Source organism: Durio zibethinus, chromosome 27 (assembly GCF_047325235.1).
Source record: "Durio zibethinus cultivar Kanyao isolate XHJ-2024 chromosome 27, ASM4732523v1, whole genome shotgun sequence".
NCBI lineage: Eukaryota > Viridiplantae > Streptophyta > Magnoliopsida > Malvales > Malvaceae > Durio > Durio zibethinus.
The window spans coordinates 11,631,766-11,649,816 of NC_143188.1; the positions used below are offsets into that span (position 1 = coordinate 11,631,766).

Below are 18,051 nucleotides of genomic sequence, written 5' to 3' on the forward strand. Positions count from 1 at the left end.
GTTCAATTAAATTTGGTGTTCCATTTGGTGAATAGAATTACCCAGATAAAATATTTTTAGCTCGTCGAGTTGCAAACATGGATTAAAATAGAAAATATAAAAAAAAAATAGTAGTACGAAAAAAAACTGAAATTATGTCACAGAATAGTGTAAGAAGAATGAAATCTTCATATTTCAATAAAGGGCAAGATTAAAAATTTATTTTGAAAATAGACAGTCTTTTGAGAAATTAAAAAAAATAAATGCGAAGTTCGGGAAAAGTATTTATTTGTTAAAGTAAGAAAAAAAAAATCCCCAATACATTTGGTTACTGCTTAATTTGAAACAAGGGAGCTCATCTCAGCAAACAAAATGGAAAATTTTCATAATAATAATTAAAAAAAAGAAGTGGAAGAACTTAAATTAAGAAATAGAGAGATATGAAGAGATTAGGAGAATGTATAGAAGAACTAACGAAGTTCACTCTCCAATCCCACGTCAACAAATCCCTCAATTTTGAACTACGCCTCTCCCCTGAATTCTGCTCCAACCTTCTAATCGGTTCCCACACCGACGATCCTAATCCAGGTTAGACTACCCAAACCTAAAATTTTGATTTCTTATTCTTAACTTTCTCTGTTAATTTCCACCTTTTGGTTGTTCCAAGAAAAAGGGCCAAAAAGAAAAGAAGAGAAACGCTAAAAATTGTGCCCACACAAAAAATTTTGAATATTGATTGTTTGAGGATTGGTTATTGTAGCAATTTTTACCCATTTGATAGAAGCATAATTGTTTTTTTTTTTTTTTTCTCACACTGGAATCGTGCAGATATTTTGAAGGGAGTTCCTTCATACCCTTTATACAAGCATTTGGCATTGGCTTTGCACCAATCCATGGTTTCCGGGTTCATTTGCTGTAGACAAGGCAATTCAGTGTTAATGCGCAATGAAATTTCTGCGAAACAGAAAGAAGAGTGGAATAAGTTGGTTTCGAATAAGGGACTTGCGTTGATTAAAGTTAGTTTGTTGTTGTTAATGCAGTTATTTCTTTTTTTTTTTTTTAGGTTTATGACTAATAATTTGTTTTCTTGATAGATTATGAATGATATAGACTTTGAATTTCATGTTCAAGAACCATTCTTTTCAATGTTAAGAGGTATTTTTGGTTGTTTTTATTCTTTACCAATGCCCTTATTCCTTTGTCATTATCTCAGCAATTGAAACTTGACATTCCTTGCAGATGGCTTGAAGACAATTGAAGGAAGGTGTGCAGTTGGTGAATACAATAAGTATGTCTTGCATGACTGTTATTTCTTTTTCTTCGGCTCCTATTTTTTAAACTTGTTCTGTACAAATTGATTTTTGTTGGGCAACCTATTCAATTTTAAGATCCTTTGTTACTTAAGGACAACCTATTCAATTGACTGCCCCCCTTCCCCTTTTTTTTCATTATTTGTTCCCTGGTGTCTTCATGGAAACCTAATTGATTTTGAATTCTTTTCCTTTTGATAAGTGACTTCTTTTTATTTATTCATATATTAATTAATTATTTATTTATTTTAGTATTGAAACAGGTTCTGTGATCCTTTTTAATAAATGTCTGGTGCTTGGAGTTCAGGTGATCTAATGCTTATGCCTTACATTCCATGTTCTTGTTCTGAGTTGGGAATTTCTAATTTTCTCAATTTTCAGGATGTTCATCGTTATGCTACATTTTCTAAGATGTTAGAAGCTGAACGTCTTTCTGAAGTCCTTCCTGGAGTTAAATCCACTGAAGAAGGTAATGGCAATTGATGTTAACCCATGATTGGCCTTGAATTGTATCTCTCTTAAAATGGGGATAACATGGATTACTTTGTCATAAGTTTTGAAGGCTGTATATGGTATGAGGGAACTTATTACCACGTTTTGAATGAGGATTATTATCACCGTATAATTATTATAATGATGTTGTTAAAAGATTGGATTCTGGTTCATTTGGCTCCATGTGGTTCTTTGAGAGTGGATTGAAAATTATAAGTCATTAGACCATCAAATCTGTTAATATATCTATTAATAAAATCTGATTTAACTGAGAAATCTCAGAAATCCTAACTTTTCTTTTCTCAGAAACTTTGTAAAAAGTGTAGAGTATAGAGGAATGTCAACAAAAGTTAACAAATGATTTGACATAATAAGCATAGGAGGTTGGTAAAGTGTTGAATCCATAACTGATAACCATGCATTTTTATGTGCCACTTAGCCTCCTACTTCCTTTTTTTTTTTTTTTTTATAAATCGTTAATCATATGGACCTCCTTGTGCTTAGTTACATTAATCATTAATCATTTAGTTTTAAGACTTTGAAATCCAAATTCATTCTAAATGAGGCAGGTTTTTGGGACTTATCTTCATTTATGCTTAGCTATCTTATAATTGTTTGATTAAGTCAAACCGGAGACGCGTTGAAAGGAATATGATGGGTATTTACAGTCCTGCTTCTAAATGTTTTGCTAATTCTTTTGTGGTAATTTTTTCATGCTTTTGTAGGTGTGCAAATATATAGGAAATTTTATACAGAAGAGAAAGAAAGGTCTAATGGTGTCCTTGCAATCTGTGTTTCTAATTTGGTGGCGCAGCCTTCTATCTTGTTGGCCAGCTTACTCTCTGTGAGTTGCTTACTGTATTTGTTTGAGTTGTAGGTTTTTTCATGTTTAATAAATTAATCTGATATTTCCCAATGGAAATTTTCTGTTTAGTTGCTTCGTGCAAGTTTGGTTGGGTTCCTGTCATATTTAATGAGTTTCAAAACCCTTGGATTCTGATGCAATTCCAAATACTTTACTGGGAACTTGACTATTATACTGTAATGAGTGTCATTGTGGTAGCCTCCTTTATTGTTTCTATGAAAATGAAAAACAATACCCTATAACATTGAGTATGTGAAGGGAATGCTTAACAGGATAGTTTCTAGAACTGCATGTTGTCACCATCAGTCATGATTACAAAGATGAGACTGTTGTTTCATGTGAGAGTACAACCTAAATACCTAATATTGCAGTAGAAAGAAAGAAGTAAATGGAAGAGACAACAGTTTCCTAGAAACTATTGAAATTCAAGAACTGACATTACTTTTATTGGCTGTATCCCATCTCAATAGAATCTTGCAGCATGATCAGAAACTTTTACATATATTTAAGAGTGCATGATATATATATATATACCCAGAAAGTGAAGAAATTTTGGAATCTCTGTTATCATTTATTTATAAATGGACTCAATTCATCAGAATTGCTAACGAGGAAAAATGGTTAAATATATATATTTTTTGGAACAGGAGTTGAGATCCTTTTTTCTGGTGAATGGTAATTTTTATACTTAGAAATATGCTCCATCTTATATCTAAGCAAGATCATAACATGGTTGTATGAGCTGCATTTTAAAGTATTTCAGGAACTCAATTTAGCTATTGTATCAAGCCATAACGGCAGCAAGGTTACTGGCCATATGCATAAGAGAAAAGGAATTTTGGAGTAATAGAGATTTATCATTGTACCAATTGAAACATCTTGAATTGACTATATATGACGATGTCTACTTTATTAGTTGGCCACATAAACAGATTGCTCAACATAAAATGTAGTTATTTCCTTGCTGACAGTGAATAAAAGGAATCCACCACGTGCTTTTTATGGGTCTATATTTACGTCATACATTCTCTTTATGCTTTTAGCTTTTGTAAGGGTTGAATTTGTTATAAAGTTATTTCTGTCTGCATGTGTCTATTTCTTCCTGTTTCAAATTTTAAATCATGTTGGCAGAGGGATCAATTCCATTGCCATTCATATATGGAGTTAGGTCCAGATTAACACATGTCGTTTCACTTCTTATGAGATCAGTATTAATGTTATTACTTTATATTTGTCTGCATATGCACTACCTCCTAGACTCCCATATAACCTATAATATAAAGTCCATACCAGTTACATGCCCAATAAAAGTGATGTATTCTGTAAGTGCCTAAGTGAATGTTTAAAAGTTCAATGTTTTAATCCAGGAACTGAGTTATGAAGGTGTCCAAAGTCTTCTGGGTCTAGCACATACTACTGGAACAATTTCTGCTGCACTCCCCCCACCAAAATCAATACTTCTCTCATCATTTACGTTGCCATATAATCCAGATGTAAGATAATGACTTGAGAAGGCTCTTTTCCCTTTCTTCTTCTTTACCCTAAGGTTTTTCCTTACATTGGACTTTCTTTTATTTTCTCATCTGAACATGTCACAATTATTATGCATGATTCAAATAAAAAAAAAAAAGAAATGAGAAGGCTTGGATATGTTGATTCAAAAGCTATCTTTTTCCTTATAAAAAGGGTGTTTGTCATTAAAATGCAAAGAACTGTCATAGTCTGGGTGGTGCAGTGAGAAGAGTTTTTTCTTATTTTTCTCACACTATACATGAGCAAGAACTACTAGATAAATGTATGTTCGGCTGTTCCTTCTTTCTTTATTAGTGATTCAACTTCTGGTCTTTGACCAGTGAAGCAAAACATTTTAGTCTACCCAGGTGTCACATTCTTGCTGTTAATATATTGTCTGACTTTATTATGCTTTTTCTTCTTTTGTGCTCTCTAGGTCGAAGGCAGTGCCTTGACTCATGGAGCTAGGGCCTTGGCTAAGCATGCTGATCGAAGTAGCAATAAGTACTGGGGTAATTTAAATGGAAGTGGTGGGTTATGTGGATTCAACTTGTCATCGTGGTGCTTAAAGACTTTTTTCTCTATTTTATTTGTTTTTGTTTTATGTGTGTGTGTGTCATTAACATTGACTATAGAATTGTTTGAAGTTAGATTTTGATGATTTCTTTGTTTGAAGAGATCCTTGAACTTAATCATGAAGTTTCTTGTGTGTACATTTGAACATAGGTGCATCTTCATTAGATATGGGCATCAATTAGAATGGAGAAGAGGATAATCATATTAGTTAATGGATTCGCCTCGTAGTGCAAAGTTGGACCTTTCCAATACTACAAAACTTTATTGTTTTTGGGATGCATAAATGGTCTATGTTGAGTATTGCACATACACACATGGAGCTTCATTGTTTCTTTGGTGACTGACCATCTAATCGGTGCTGTCCTATTTCCATCTCTCCAGACTCAAATAAAAATAATCTTGCAATGGGTGTCATTACTGATTTGATCACTAACTCTAGCTGGTTGAATGTGTATATTGTTCAACCACATGGTGCTGTCTTTGAGATAAGGGTTGATGAAGGGTACGGTGCACGCTGGTCGAAGGATGGAACTAAGGTAAACATTTATCATTAAAAGCATAGTTATGGTATGCATGTATGCATATTGGATGTATGTATGGTAGGGATCCATTTATATATATGTTAACTGGTTGTACATACTGCTAAAGCAACTTGATGCCATTCTTTTAGAAGACATAAATTTGGCTTTGCTTGAAGATATTTCACTTTAATATTTAACCTCCTAAACTATATAGTTTTTAACATTTTCTACAACCACTATCAGATCATTGGATTTTGACCATTTAAGTTTCTGTTATTTCAGTTCATTGGATTTCTAGAACCATACATGGATGATGGTCACTTGAAGGGATGGAAGCATTGACTTGACTTTGAAGATGTTTGCACTGGCTTCCACAATCTACAAGGTATCCCCTTCCATTTAATTACTACCCCACTTTGTGAACTTCAGTTTCACAAAATGTGAATCACTGATTATATGTCCCAGTTCTCACAACCACAAATGAATTCATGTTTCTTCCCTCTTTAGCTACCTATTAATCACTTGCATAATACAATGTCTTGAACCTTCTTTTTCTCTATGTTTGTTCTCCTTTTATTTCCTGGTTGTTTCATTTCTATTCTCTTTCTTTTGTTCCCTGAAAAAAGAGTAATTCTTTTCGCCTTTGAAGAGCTTTTTATTGAGTCTAAGTTTGGCATTGCCATGGAGTTATAAAATAGTGACCTGGGCTAACACAATGCCAAATGGATTGAAAATTGAAGTTCATGGCTTTTCACTATGGTTTTTGATATCACAGTTTTTAACCTAACAGTTGCTTCTAGTTCTTTTTTCTTTTGTCTTTTTTCATTGTCATTTTCTCTTTCTTTTCTTTTTTGGTTTGAACCATACTTATTAAACTTGAACCAAATATGAAACTTTTGTGACAGGGTTATTAGTGTAATTTTTGTGTGTGTGTGTGTATATATACTATATATAATGGATATTTGAGCTAGAAAATATGGTTACAAATAAAAGTTTGATGCATAATACTGAAGAAAGGACTTATTATATGACAGTTTAGTCCTGTAGACTTTAGTATCTAGTCATTACACATATTATAATAATATTAAGAATATATGTAAAAGTATGTTTGAATTTTATCTTTTTTATATTTGTTACCAAAATTTGTAATGAAGCAATGATGGAGGTACCAGTTATCTCTTTGGAGACCAAGGTTGAAAGCCAGCAACAACATTTAAGAATTTTTCCCATTAAAACAATAAAAAAACCTGGTTGACCCTAGGAAAAGCCTGTCTAGTTGTCTAAAAGTTGCCAGGTTAATGTGTCTTGGTAGTATCATCTGTGTGAGCATTTCAAAATTAAACCTACCCAGTTTGGTGGCTGCAGGGCCACGCTGGGTTTTAGAATTATGGTTCAGAGTTTAGATTAATGTTTCTATGACTATGTCATAGATGTGAAATTGCAAAAATACATTTCGTAATCTTTATAGCCACACCAGTTTGGTTGGGTAAACCTCAACATGAATCAAATATTGCTTATTTATATGAGTGGGATGTAGCTCATTTTAGATTTCCTTCTAATAGATTGGGTAACTAGGAGCAGGATTTCTTTTGTCATGTTCTGGTTTTGGACAGGCTTTTAGTTCACTGACCTATATTGCAATTACCTTTATCGAAAATCAAATTATTATTCTTTTTCTTAGTTGTGTATAAGATAATAATGAAACTAGGTTCTTGGGGTAATGTTGATTACCATTCTTATTTTTTCTTATAGAGGATATCCTTTTCCATATCACTGTGGTTAACCTATTTCTTCTGGGATTGAGTTTTCAAAAGTTGGGGATAAGATTCTGAAGAGGGAGATTGTTATGAATAAAAAAGTTCTTATACTAGTGAATTTACGTTTGTGCATATGTATGATTTTGACTTGGTTTTTGCGGAGCCCCTTCAACATGTTGGACTAAATTCATCTCATACACACTGTTGGGTGCATAAAAAATTTTGGTTTCCATGAATATGTTTATTTTCATAATTCTAATCATGAATTTATGCTTTTCTGGTCTTAATACTGAATAGGATAAGATAAGATATGTTTATTTTCATAATGCTAAGAGTGAATGTATGCTTTTCTGGTCTTAATAGTGTATAGGATAAGATAAGATTCGTATCTGCTTTTGAGTATGGCGTGATGGCAGAAGAGTGGTATTCTATAAGATTCATAATGAATGCAGTTATGGAGTTCTAATTTTGGTTGGTAGAGTGCCTTGATATTGCTGGAATGCTGGTGATTGTGACCCTTGTGTGTTGGCTAATATTGATCTAGTTCTTATAATAATATGGTTTCTTGCCATGAAATGTTTGCTTGTAGCAAAGGCACAAGCTAGAAAGCTAAACTCGGATGAGTCATGATTGTAAGGCAGTACATCTTTGTCATTGTGATTTATGTGGTGTGGAAGGAATGATAGTACCTTTGAAAGAATAGAGTTGCTAATATATGAGATTAAAATGGAATTTTGGGCATTTTACTTTCCATTTTTATCACTCTCCTTTGCTAATTCTCGTTTCTTCCTGCATTTCCCGGACTTGTTGAACTTTTTCTTTTGAGAATTAGACTTGTTGAACTTTATCCATTGAGTTACCATTGAGTTATATTACTTTTTTGGTTTTTGGTCTCTACTTCTTGTTTTCTACTTTTTGTTTTTTTTATTTGTATGATACACATGTAGGAGGGCAGTTCTTTGTTGTTGTCTCCTTTTTTCTCAAAGAGATCAATAATGTTACATATCCTGTTTCATGGAGACATTATCAGGATCCTTTTTTTTCTTTTTCTGGGCCGGGGGGAGAGAAACGAGGTGGTAGAGGGTTTAGCGGGTGGAGGAGTGGATGATTCTTAAGGTGAGCCACTGGGAAATGGTAGCGTGGTGGCAGTGCCTAAGAGTAATATAAATTTGTGAGTTGCTTATATCCAGTGTTGCAAAATGTACAACTCATAAGTTGAAAGGGAAAGATGGTTGTGAAGAAAAAGAACTCGATAGACGATAAACTTTGCAGCTGATGCTGACAAATTTGGATTGGTAATGGCAATGATGATGACAGCTAAGTGTGTATATTTGTCGGCCACTTCATTACGAGAGCTTTCACATGGATTTAGTTGTGATGAGATTGCATCAAACTGCCCCTAGGTGGAAAAGTGCTGACTATAGTAAACAAGTTGGTTCTTTGGCCCCATGCTTCAAAGCAATCTCTGAATTGAGTCATCTCAATCAATTTCTCTATCATGCACATTTAGTGTATGGAATTGTCTTAAGGATAACTGATGTTAAGATTTTAGCTTTTTAAGTATCCTTGAACACATGCATGAGCTAGGATACTGTATGCTTCCTCCCCACTTTTGTTAATTATTGAACCGTAAAATTACTTGAACATCCCAGCATCTGATATTAGTATTCACCTTCATTTCTATGAAGCTCTTTTACTAATTCTATTGACCCTATTCTGTCTTACCTCCTGTATACTATAAATCATATTTGTTGGCTTTTTCTAAAAGCACAAATTAATGCTTCTTGCATATGTTTTAACACTCAATTTGTCTCACTGTGATTGTGCAGGAAATCCAGAAGGATTATTATTTCAGGAACTTGAAGAAGGATGGACTGGATTAATAGAATGGACCCCTGAATCCTAGTTCATCCCTTTGGTGATTCTTTCTATGACAAATTTAATCACAATATTGAATGTGTATGAACCCAAGACCTAACTCAGTTGGTCCATGTCTTAAGAGGTGGTATCTAGCAGATTTGAGATTCAAATCTCAGCGGCTGTAACCCCTTAATCTTCAGACTACGACTTCTTTTGTACTGAAGAAAAATGAACATCGGCTGGCATACTTAATTAACTATTTGATTGGAATTTTGTTGTGGGTTTAACTATAACAAAAACATCAGTATTTGTTATATTTATGAGTCTGGTTCTGACAAGCACCACATTCTTATGTCCAGCTAATCTAAAAGTTGTTGGATGTCACAGGTTTGTCTTCTGGATTCTGGAGTTATCCAATGAGTAATCAAGTTGTGCATAGCAACATGTTCTGCCTGTAAAACTTTCTCATGGTATGATTTTGTCATGATGGGTTTAGCTTTCTATTCTTTCCTGTAATTTGGGCAGAAACCAATACCTTGCTTGCATACCACATCTCCCACTTTATTCATGAATTTTCTTCAAATAACACCTGCAAGCGGTGGATATCTGACACCCCTAGGATGAACAAAAGGCTTAGATCTCTGACACAAAGTTGGAACAATACATTCATATGTAAACAGTAAGTTTAACTTGAATCCAAGATCTATTGATTTACATTATTTCATTGCTGGTAACTCTACTCTTTTCCTTTACTTACCACAATATTATTTTGCTTATTCACTATATATTAGTATTTTTTTTTTTTTTTGGAATACGAAAACCTTTGACGTAATTCGAAACCCTCAAATTTGGAATCAATTTCAGTACCAGAGCACATTGCAATGCTTTTCTTGCACTTTATTCTTTGAAATCTTTGATGAACTTACCAAAAGAGAAATACAGGCAATTTGCCTTATTTTATTGCATTTTATTGTTTTGAAATTATGTGTTAGAGTTTGTGGAGGGATGTAAACATCAAGCCCTTGAAGGTGTACCACTTTTCTACTTTTCTTGGAACATGTCATGTGTTGAGTTTTCCAATCCCACACATCATAAAATTATTACAATCACCTTCACCTCTAATATTTTTTTAAAACCTTTTGATTGACTCATAACTTTGATCCTTTTGCTTGTGGTTGTTTTCTGTTGTTGTTTATCATAGGATGAATGTGACCTAACGCAGTCCTTATCTATCAAATTTTTTGTATTCCACCTTTAAAAAAATAAAGAGAATTATTTATGCGATCACTTTTATACAGATCGAAATTTTATGTTCAAACTAAAAAAACAAATAAGATTCGAATTCAACTTTTACTCGATCAATGTAATAATTTAAATGTATTTTTTTAATTTAAATTCCATTCCATAGGAATTATCTAAAACCTTTTTCAGTGCCCAAATCACTATCTATAATCCTTTTATAAAATTAAAAAAGAAAAAAAGGAAAATGAACAAAAATGAACAGAACATGGGAAAGAAAAAAAGAAATAGCAAAAAGGAAAGAAACACACACGTATAGTTTTCCATGACTTTTTTTTCCCTGATATGTAAATTAACCAATGAAGGCATTTGCTTTATTTCATGTCTCCTGGAAATGTCTCTGGTTGTGGTCGGTAGATGCAATCTGAATGATTTCTCTTTATAAAAAAGGTATGGTGATTATTAATTTATGATTGGCAAAATTATCCTTGTAGGACCTCTTTTCAATTTTTTTTCTACATATTTTTCAATAAGAATAATGCTATTTGTCCAATTTTTGACTTAATGATTAATTAATAAAGGCATAAAAATTGACTTCGCAAAAAGATTAATATATTTTTTATTTTTAGTTTTTTTTTATATTATGTGTTTAAAAAAATCATTATATTGGTGGTTAAATTTACAATTGAAGAAAGAAAAATATGAAGCATAAAAAAAAAAAAACGAGATTCAAACCCAATTTTTTAAAAATATATGTACGTATGTATCATTGAATCAAATATTCAAGTACAAAAATAAAAGGGTTTTATGACGATGTTTGTTAATATATTTCAAAAAAGAATAAACCATAAATGTTTAATTTAACATGGATAAAATATAAATAAGGGAAAGACAATCATCATCAAGAAATTTAATTTTATAATAAAAAATAAATTTTAAATTTTAAATTTTAATATTTGTAATTTATTTTATTTTAAATTATAATTTTTATATAAAAATTTTAATGCTTTTAGAAATAAAAAAATAAAATGATGTATGAGAAACATAGACATAGACAAATAAGGCTACAAAATATAGGACCACATGAAGGGAACGGACATAAAAATCATCGCCATTATTTAAAAAAAAAAAAAAAAAACAATAAAAAATTTAAGAAAGGAGTCAGAGGCAAAGACAGCTCTCCAATGATTGGTTGGGAAAAACAGGACCCCTAACCTTGTCTTTTTGTCTAATCATTAGTAAAGAATAAGCTTCATTTTGATTCCATTTAATTTTGGTTTGTTCACCTAATTCCAAACCAATATTTTTTTTTTATCATTTATATATCTGCATATAAAACCTTAATAACTAAGATAATTAATTAAGAAATATTATTAATCAGATCATTCATTATATTAAAATTTTGGAATAAATGACTGTAATTTCAAGACTTGGAATTAATTAAGTAGCTATTGCTAGAATTATAAATCTTGGGAAAAATTTATTTTATAAAAATGATTTTTTAATAAAAAAATAAAAAAATCGATTTCAAATATTAAAATTTAAATTTCAAATTTATTTAATGAAGGTAACTGCTTTTATCTCATACATCGACTACATCCTTGTATCCAACCAAAATTAGGCTAGATAATTTTTTTTTTTTGGCTTAATATAATAAACAAGAATTTTTTTGTATCAACTTTTCTCAATCTCCAAGTAAATTTGGAAATTGGAAATGGAAAGGTTTCTTCTCCTAGATTAAAGCAAGATATATGATATTCTCTTACAAGGATTATGCATGTGAAATTAATGTGTAAAAATTTGAACTTGAAGTTGTTTACTTTGACAAAAACAAACTTATTAACTTTTAAAAGTAAATTACCTTTTAATTATTCAATTTTTCAATATTTTTTGTTTCGATCATTTAATTTTGAAAAATAATTTAATCACCAACGTTTATTAAATTATTATTGTTTTGATCACTCAGTTGTTAAAGCTAACAAGTCTCTCGCCTAACATTATTATTTCAAAGTTGGCTATAATAATAATAATAATAATACCTTGTTAATTTTTTGGTTAATTCCTTTATTTTTTATTTGTTATAGAGTTGCTTTAATATATGAGAAGCTAAGGTAGTGTTTGGTTTTAAAAAATAGGGTCATTTTCTGTTTTCATTTTCTTGAAAAAATAAAAAATATGAGTGAAAACGTATTTGATAATTAAAAATGAAAATAATTTTTTGAAAAATGGGTTGAAATATGAAAAAAAAAAACGAAAGATGTTTTTATTTATGAAAACAAGAGATATACATTAATTTTTTTTAATATTTTGTAAGTTACTATATTTAAACACTTTTTAATATCATTAATTAATAAATATTTTTATATTTATAATTAAATACTATTAATAACAATATCATTGAATATTTCATTTATTTTCTTATTTTTACATTTTTAAAAAAAAATATTTTCATTTACCAAATACATTTTGTAGAAAACAAAAAACAGAAACTAAAAACTATTTTTTAAAAAATGAAAATAAAAAAAAAAAACAGAAATATTTTCTTAAATCAAATAGAGTTTAAGATTTCCGTTTAAATGTGAACATAGAGTATTAGACAAATGATTAATCATAATTTAATATTAATCATAATTTAATCTTCCCAAACTTAATTTTTTTAAATCCCAAATACTAAATTATTAATTGCTTATGATCATGATTTGTGACAAGGAGGTGCCACTTGAAACTAGTAATCGTAAGCGATATTTTGGACTAAGTCAAGAATTTTAACAGTTGTGAGAAGGTTTGAATTGACAAGAAAATATCTACATGTTGAAGATGTTTTGGACAGGGAAAGTGATTATTGTAGATTAAAAGCAGCTAGTAATTATGGTTACCCAAGTATATAGATTGCACTGCATATTTCTTAGTTCAAACGTTTATTTAGAATTATTATGTACATAATTTTCAGTTGAAAAATGTTAATTATAATCTCCTATTATTCGAATATTCAAAAAAAAAAAAAAGTGCTCACATAATTGTTATTTACTATGTCATATGTGAGTAAATAAATAAATAAATATATATATATATATATATACATACGTGCATACTAATTTTGCTTTAAAATTAAAAAGTAAAGATAAACCATCAATTTGATTTAGATTTGTCCACAAATTGGGTTTGGATAGGGATTTTCGAGCCTGATAGAATTTAAAATATTAATTTATTAATAAAAATAATTTTTAATTTAATTTTAATTTTAAAATATTAAATTATTAAAATTTTTAATATTTTAATATATATATATATGTATATATGTATGTATTGAAAATTTTGAATCTCTTAAACTTAAGGAACCGAGCCCAATCCTTTAAGAAGCTTATCAAACATGATTTGATCTATCCCTTGAACAAGTTTAATTTGATTCAAGATATAAGTTTGAGTGGTGCTATTTGTATCCAAACTTTTTTTCTTTACACCTTCCTATTATTAACACTCAATCTTTTACTCAATACACTTCAAATCTAAAATACAAATTTATCAGAAACAAACATTCTCTCTCCTCACACTTCATTTTTTCTCTCTTTCCAACCCAAAACCTAAAGGATTTTAAGCTTCAATCAAGCCAAATTCAAAGAAAATTTCACCAATTTGAAGTTAAAAAGCATAAAATTAAAGGCAAATCATTTGTTTATTTTACTTTTTTGTTTGATTTTGTATTTAATTTCATAAGATTTTATGTTAAAATGTTTGGTTGCAATTCAAAATTTTTGAAAATAAATTTTTGGAAGTTCTTAAAAGTTTTCGAAAATAGATATCCGAAAGTTTTTAAGAACTTTCGGACATATATTTTCAAAAACTTTAAAGAGTTTTCAAAAATTAAATTTCTAAAATAAAATGTAAAAGAAAAAAGGGTAATTAACTAATGAGTATTTAAATAATTTCATTAAATGTTAAAATTTTAAAATATATTAAGAAAAATTAATGTACAAATAGCAGCACTCTACAAGATCATATTTTAATTATGTTTTTCCATTTTGGTATATATGATTTTCAACTACACATAATAAAAGATAGTGATTTTTTTCATCTCTTAAATCCATGTCTTCAAAATTCAATTTTGGAAAGAAGTTCAATTTCTCTCTTTTAGGATGTCCTTTGGAAAAATATTTTATAGATACCTTCTAACCAAAACTTCCCACCATGCATTTTCATCACAGTATCACATAATGAAAATTTTCCTATAAATAATAATTAGGCAAAAATTGATCTAAACATGTGGGAGTGCTTGTAGTATAAACTATAGTAAAGCTGAAATATAGCTAAATTTAGGTAAAATCCAATGAGATTAAAGTGACAATAATCTTGTCTACATCAAGTACTATTGTCTTTATCATCATCTCTTCGTTGTTATTAGCAAAATAAAATATATTGTTTGTTAGCTTTCTTTTAGCATTATGCAGTTCCTATTGGGAATTGGGGATTCCATAGACGTATTATATTTCAATGGTTTATTCCTTGCCAACCCCAATGTTAATATCTATATATGATGACATCATCTTGATCCAATACATAGGCAAATCCTGATTGCATTAGAAATTCTATGTTACCACAGGTGACAAAAAGCATAGCATATTTAATTAATTAACTAGCTAGGCATATAATTATAATTACCAAAGAAATTAAACATCTAAACCTAAGATGGCTTAGCCATAATCAAGACTCAAGTTGGTAAAATAGTGAGAAAATCATAGTTTGATGATTTAAGTTCGCTTATTAATTACATTCGTCATCGGAAGATATATATCTAAATAAGTTTGTTATCTTACACATACATACATACATACATACATACATACATACATACATATATAGATATATATTTAAACTCTGTCAATGTTGTTTTAATAAATAATTGGACTAGCTTTGAATTGAAGAAAATCTTGTTTCTGGAAACAAGAGTACAAGACCCCATGGCCTAGCTATATATATATATATATATATATATACATAAATTCTTCTAAAGGCAGTTTTCTTTTTTTCTTTTAATTCAGAGCCAATAATAAATGCTTCTCTTTTTCTGTTTTGACCACATTGTGGGTCTTGGAACCTTGTTTTAAATGTTTTGTTGTTTAAAACAGTGCTATATTTTCATTTCAGCCATAATTATGACATTATATAGTTGTCCAACATTAATTCTTTGTAATCCTCTCATTCATGCCAATGCATAGTTTATTCAAACAATAAGAAAACAAACACTAGAAGCCATACAAGAACATTTGACACCATAATTATATTATTAATAATTTACTATGTTAGTTATATGTAGGGTTATAATTTGTACTTGGAAAGTTGCATAGGAAAATCATATAATTGCTGAGAACTATAGCTTAACTCTTAATATTTGTTTATATTATTATAATTATTATTTTATATGATATTCAAGCAAATACATATGGTAATAAATTATATATGGTATGACAACGACCCCAAATATAATATATGGGCATTCCTAAATCAAAGCTTTGTACTTGGCCATTTCTGAACTCAAATGAAATTGAGTTCTGCAAAGGTGCCTAAGGAGTCAAAGGGGGCATCCCCAAGTCATGGACGATATGATAACTCTCTTCACTCAAAAAAGAGGAGCGGCCACACAATTCTTCCTCTCCAACCAGTGGATCAGCTAGAGCAATGGTCATCAGTAGCAGTAGACATGCAAAACAGCACCACCACCAACAATCATCATCAGCCCCAAAATAGCCACACATCAACCAGCCGTTCATCGGATTACTCCGCCGGCGGTGGTGAGCCTTGTGCCACGGGTAACAAATGGGCCTCAAGGCTTCTAAGGGAATGTGCTAGAGCCATCTCCGACAAGGATTCTACCAAAATCCATCACCTTCTTTGGATGTTAAACGAGCTTTCTTCACCCTATGGAGACTGTGATCAGAAACTAGCATCATATTTCTTGCAAGCACTGTTTTGTAAGGCCACTGAATCAGGGCAACGATGCTACAAAACCCTAACTTCGGTGGCAGAAAAGGGCCACTGCTTTGATTCAGCCAGGAAGTTAATCCTTAAGTTCCAAGAGGTAAGTCCATGGACAACCTTTGGTCATGTAGCTGCCAATGGTGCAATTTTGGAGGCCTTAGATGGGGAAACCAAACTTCACATCATCGATATAAGCAATACCCTTTGCACCCAATGGCCTACTTTGCTAGAAGCTTTGGCTACAAGAAACGATGAGACACCACACTTAAAGCTCACCGTCGTGGTAACTGCTAATATTGTAAGATCGGTCATGAAGGAAATAAGCCAGCGAATGGAGAAATTTGCCAGGTTAATGGGTGTACCATTCGAGTTTAACGTAATAAGTGGGCTAAATCACTTGGGTGAACTCACAAAGGAGGCCCTCGGTGTTCTCGAGGATGAAGCTATCGTGGTGAATTGCATCGGGGCCATGAGAAGAGTTGCAGTCGAGGAAAGAGGAGCTGTGATCCAGATGTTCCAATCCCTTGGGCCTAAAGTCGTGACAGTTGTCGAGGAAGAAGCTGATTTTTCAAGCACCCGATTTGACTTTGTCAGTTGCTTTGAAGAATGCCTAAGATTTTATACATTGTACTTTGAGATGCTTGAGGAAAGTTTTGTCCCAACCAGCAATGAGAAGCTGATGCTCGAGAGGGAGTGCTCAAGGAGTATAGTTAGGGTTTTGGCTTGCGACGATGACCAAAACAGTGGAGGAGAGTGTGAGAGAAGGGAGAGAGGCAGCCAATGGTCTGACAGGCTGAAGGAGGCTTTTTCACCAGTTGGATTTAGCGACGACGTTGTCGATGATGTCAAGGCATTACTAAAAAGGTACAGAACCGGATGGACATATACGCAACCATATCAGGATGAATCAGGACTTTACTTAACATGGAAAGAGGAGTCTGTAGTATGGGCATCAGCATGGAAACCCTAAAAATTTGGCCAAAATTACAACCATAGATTCGATGTTCTGAAAAAGTGAATCTTTCACACTGCATTTATGCACGTTTGGAAGCACTGAAAACATGCAGATGGAGTTTATCACTTTTCATATCTTTTTCTCATTCATAAATATATTTGCATGCTTGTATTTTAATTAATGTCCACTTTTTTTTTCCAGCTTTATGCTTTGGAATTTGTGATGTTTCTTTTTCTTCTTTAGATCATTATTTTTGTTTGAAGGTGTTTGCATTTGTGCTTCTGTCAACTCTATGACAATTATCCCCAGCAGTATTCCAAATTCCAATTTGAATTGCTCCCTGTATCAATTTCCTTATTTTCTTCATCCCTATCTCAGAATTTTTTAAACAAAAAGTATGTAATATATATGTTTGCGTTAAAAGCTAAAAATAATATGGAGAATATCTATCATTCATTCCAAATTTCTTTTTATAGAAGGTTTGTTAGTATAAAAAACAATTGGCATCGATATGCACAAATAATATTTCTTTAATTCTTTGGTCCATGACCTCTTCGTAAAATTATTTCAAATGCATAACCTGTAACTATTATTTTTTAGATTGTTGAATACGGCATATTATTTACCCTTAAGTTTTTAAAGAACCAAAAAATATATCTTTCTTTAATTCTATATTCGCTTATTGATTCAATTTCCTTGAATTCATGTCAATTTTACATTCTGCTAGACAGAAAAGATGAAAAGAAAATATTACATATTATTATAAATTTCAATTATTAAATTAAAAAAAAATTTATCTTCTATATCAAATATAGCCTTAATTCTCCACTTGCTCTTATTTCTTTTTCTTTTGTTGTGAGAGAAAAGAGAGAGATGGGAGGGAAACCCAAAGGAGGAGAGATTAAAAGGGCATTTGGTTCACAGAATCTTAGATTCTGAAAGAAAGTGTGATCTCTGAAACAGTGTAATACTCGAGGTTTTCTTTCATTTTTAGGGCATTTTATGTTCAGAT

The 18,051-nt window shown here is 31.1% G+C and overlaps 1 protein-coding gene and 1 pseudogene across 6 annotated transcripts; both read left to right on the plus strand.

Annotated features, from left to right (window-relative positions):
- The first annotated feature begins 292 nt into the window (after positions 1-292).
- On the plus strand, positions 293-9,595 carry LOC111279695 (RNA-binding ASCH domain protein). Of its 5 annotated transcripts, XR_016334884.1 has the most exons (13): positions 297-567; positions 808-995; positions 1,074-1,134; positions 1,219-1,267; positions 1,542-1,596; positions 1,671-1,758; positions 2,507-2,625; positions 4,014-4,139; positions 4,595-4,688; positions 5,116-5,270; positions 5,538-5,640; positions 8,842-8,971; positions 9,260-9,595. XR_016334884.1 is itself a non-coding variant. In XM_022866699.2 (12 exons), exons 1-11 carry the CDS (start codon positions 420-422, stop codon positions 5,595-5,597), a joined length of 1,143 nt encoding a protein of 380 aa, XP_022722434.2. In that variant the 5' UTR covers positions 297-419; the 3' UTR covers positions 5,598-5,640; positions 8,842-9,210. The 5 variants fall into 5 exon arrangements, 2 of the variants coding, with proteins under 2 accessions (XP_022722435.2, XP_022722434.2); XR_016334885.1 differs by lacking the exon at positions 9,260-9,595 and having other exon boundaries at positions 293-567; positions 4,595-4,719; positions 4,885-5,270; positions 8,842-9,210; XR_016334886.1 differs by lacking the exon at positions 9,260-9,595 and having other exon boundaries at positions 294-567; positions 4,595-4,719; positions 8,842-9,210.
- Positions 9,596-15,590: 5,995 nt separating this feature from the next.
- On the plus strand, positions 15,591-17,301 carry LOC149510931 (protein SHORT-ROOT pseudogene; annotated as a pseudogene). The gene has a single exon (XR_016334633.1). The product of XR_016334633.1 is annotated as a protein SHORT-ROOT pseudogene (transcript).
- The last annotated feature ends 750 nt before the right edge of the window (positions 17,302-18,051 follow it).

Coding starts and splice junctions, on each gene's coding strand:
- LOC111279695 (XM_022866699.2), top strand. CDS start 420: ATGAAGAGATTAGGAGAATGTATAGAAGAACTAACGAAGTTCACTCTC. Junction 1,597..1,670: donor GTCTGGTGCTTGGAGTTCAG/GTGATCTAATGC, acceptor CTCAATTTTCAG/GATGTTCATCGTTATGCTAC. Junction 4,689..5,115: donor GGGTAATTTAAATGGAAGTG/GTGGGTTATGTG, acceptor CCATCTCTCCAG/ACTCAAATAAAAATAATCTT.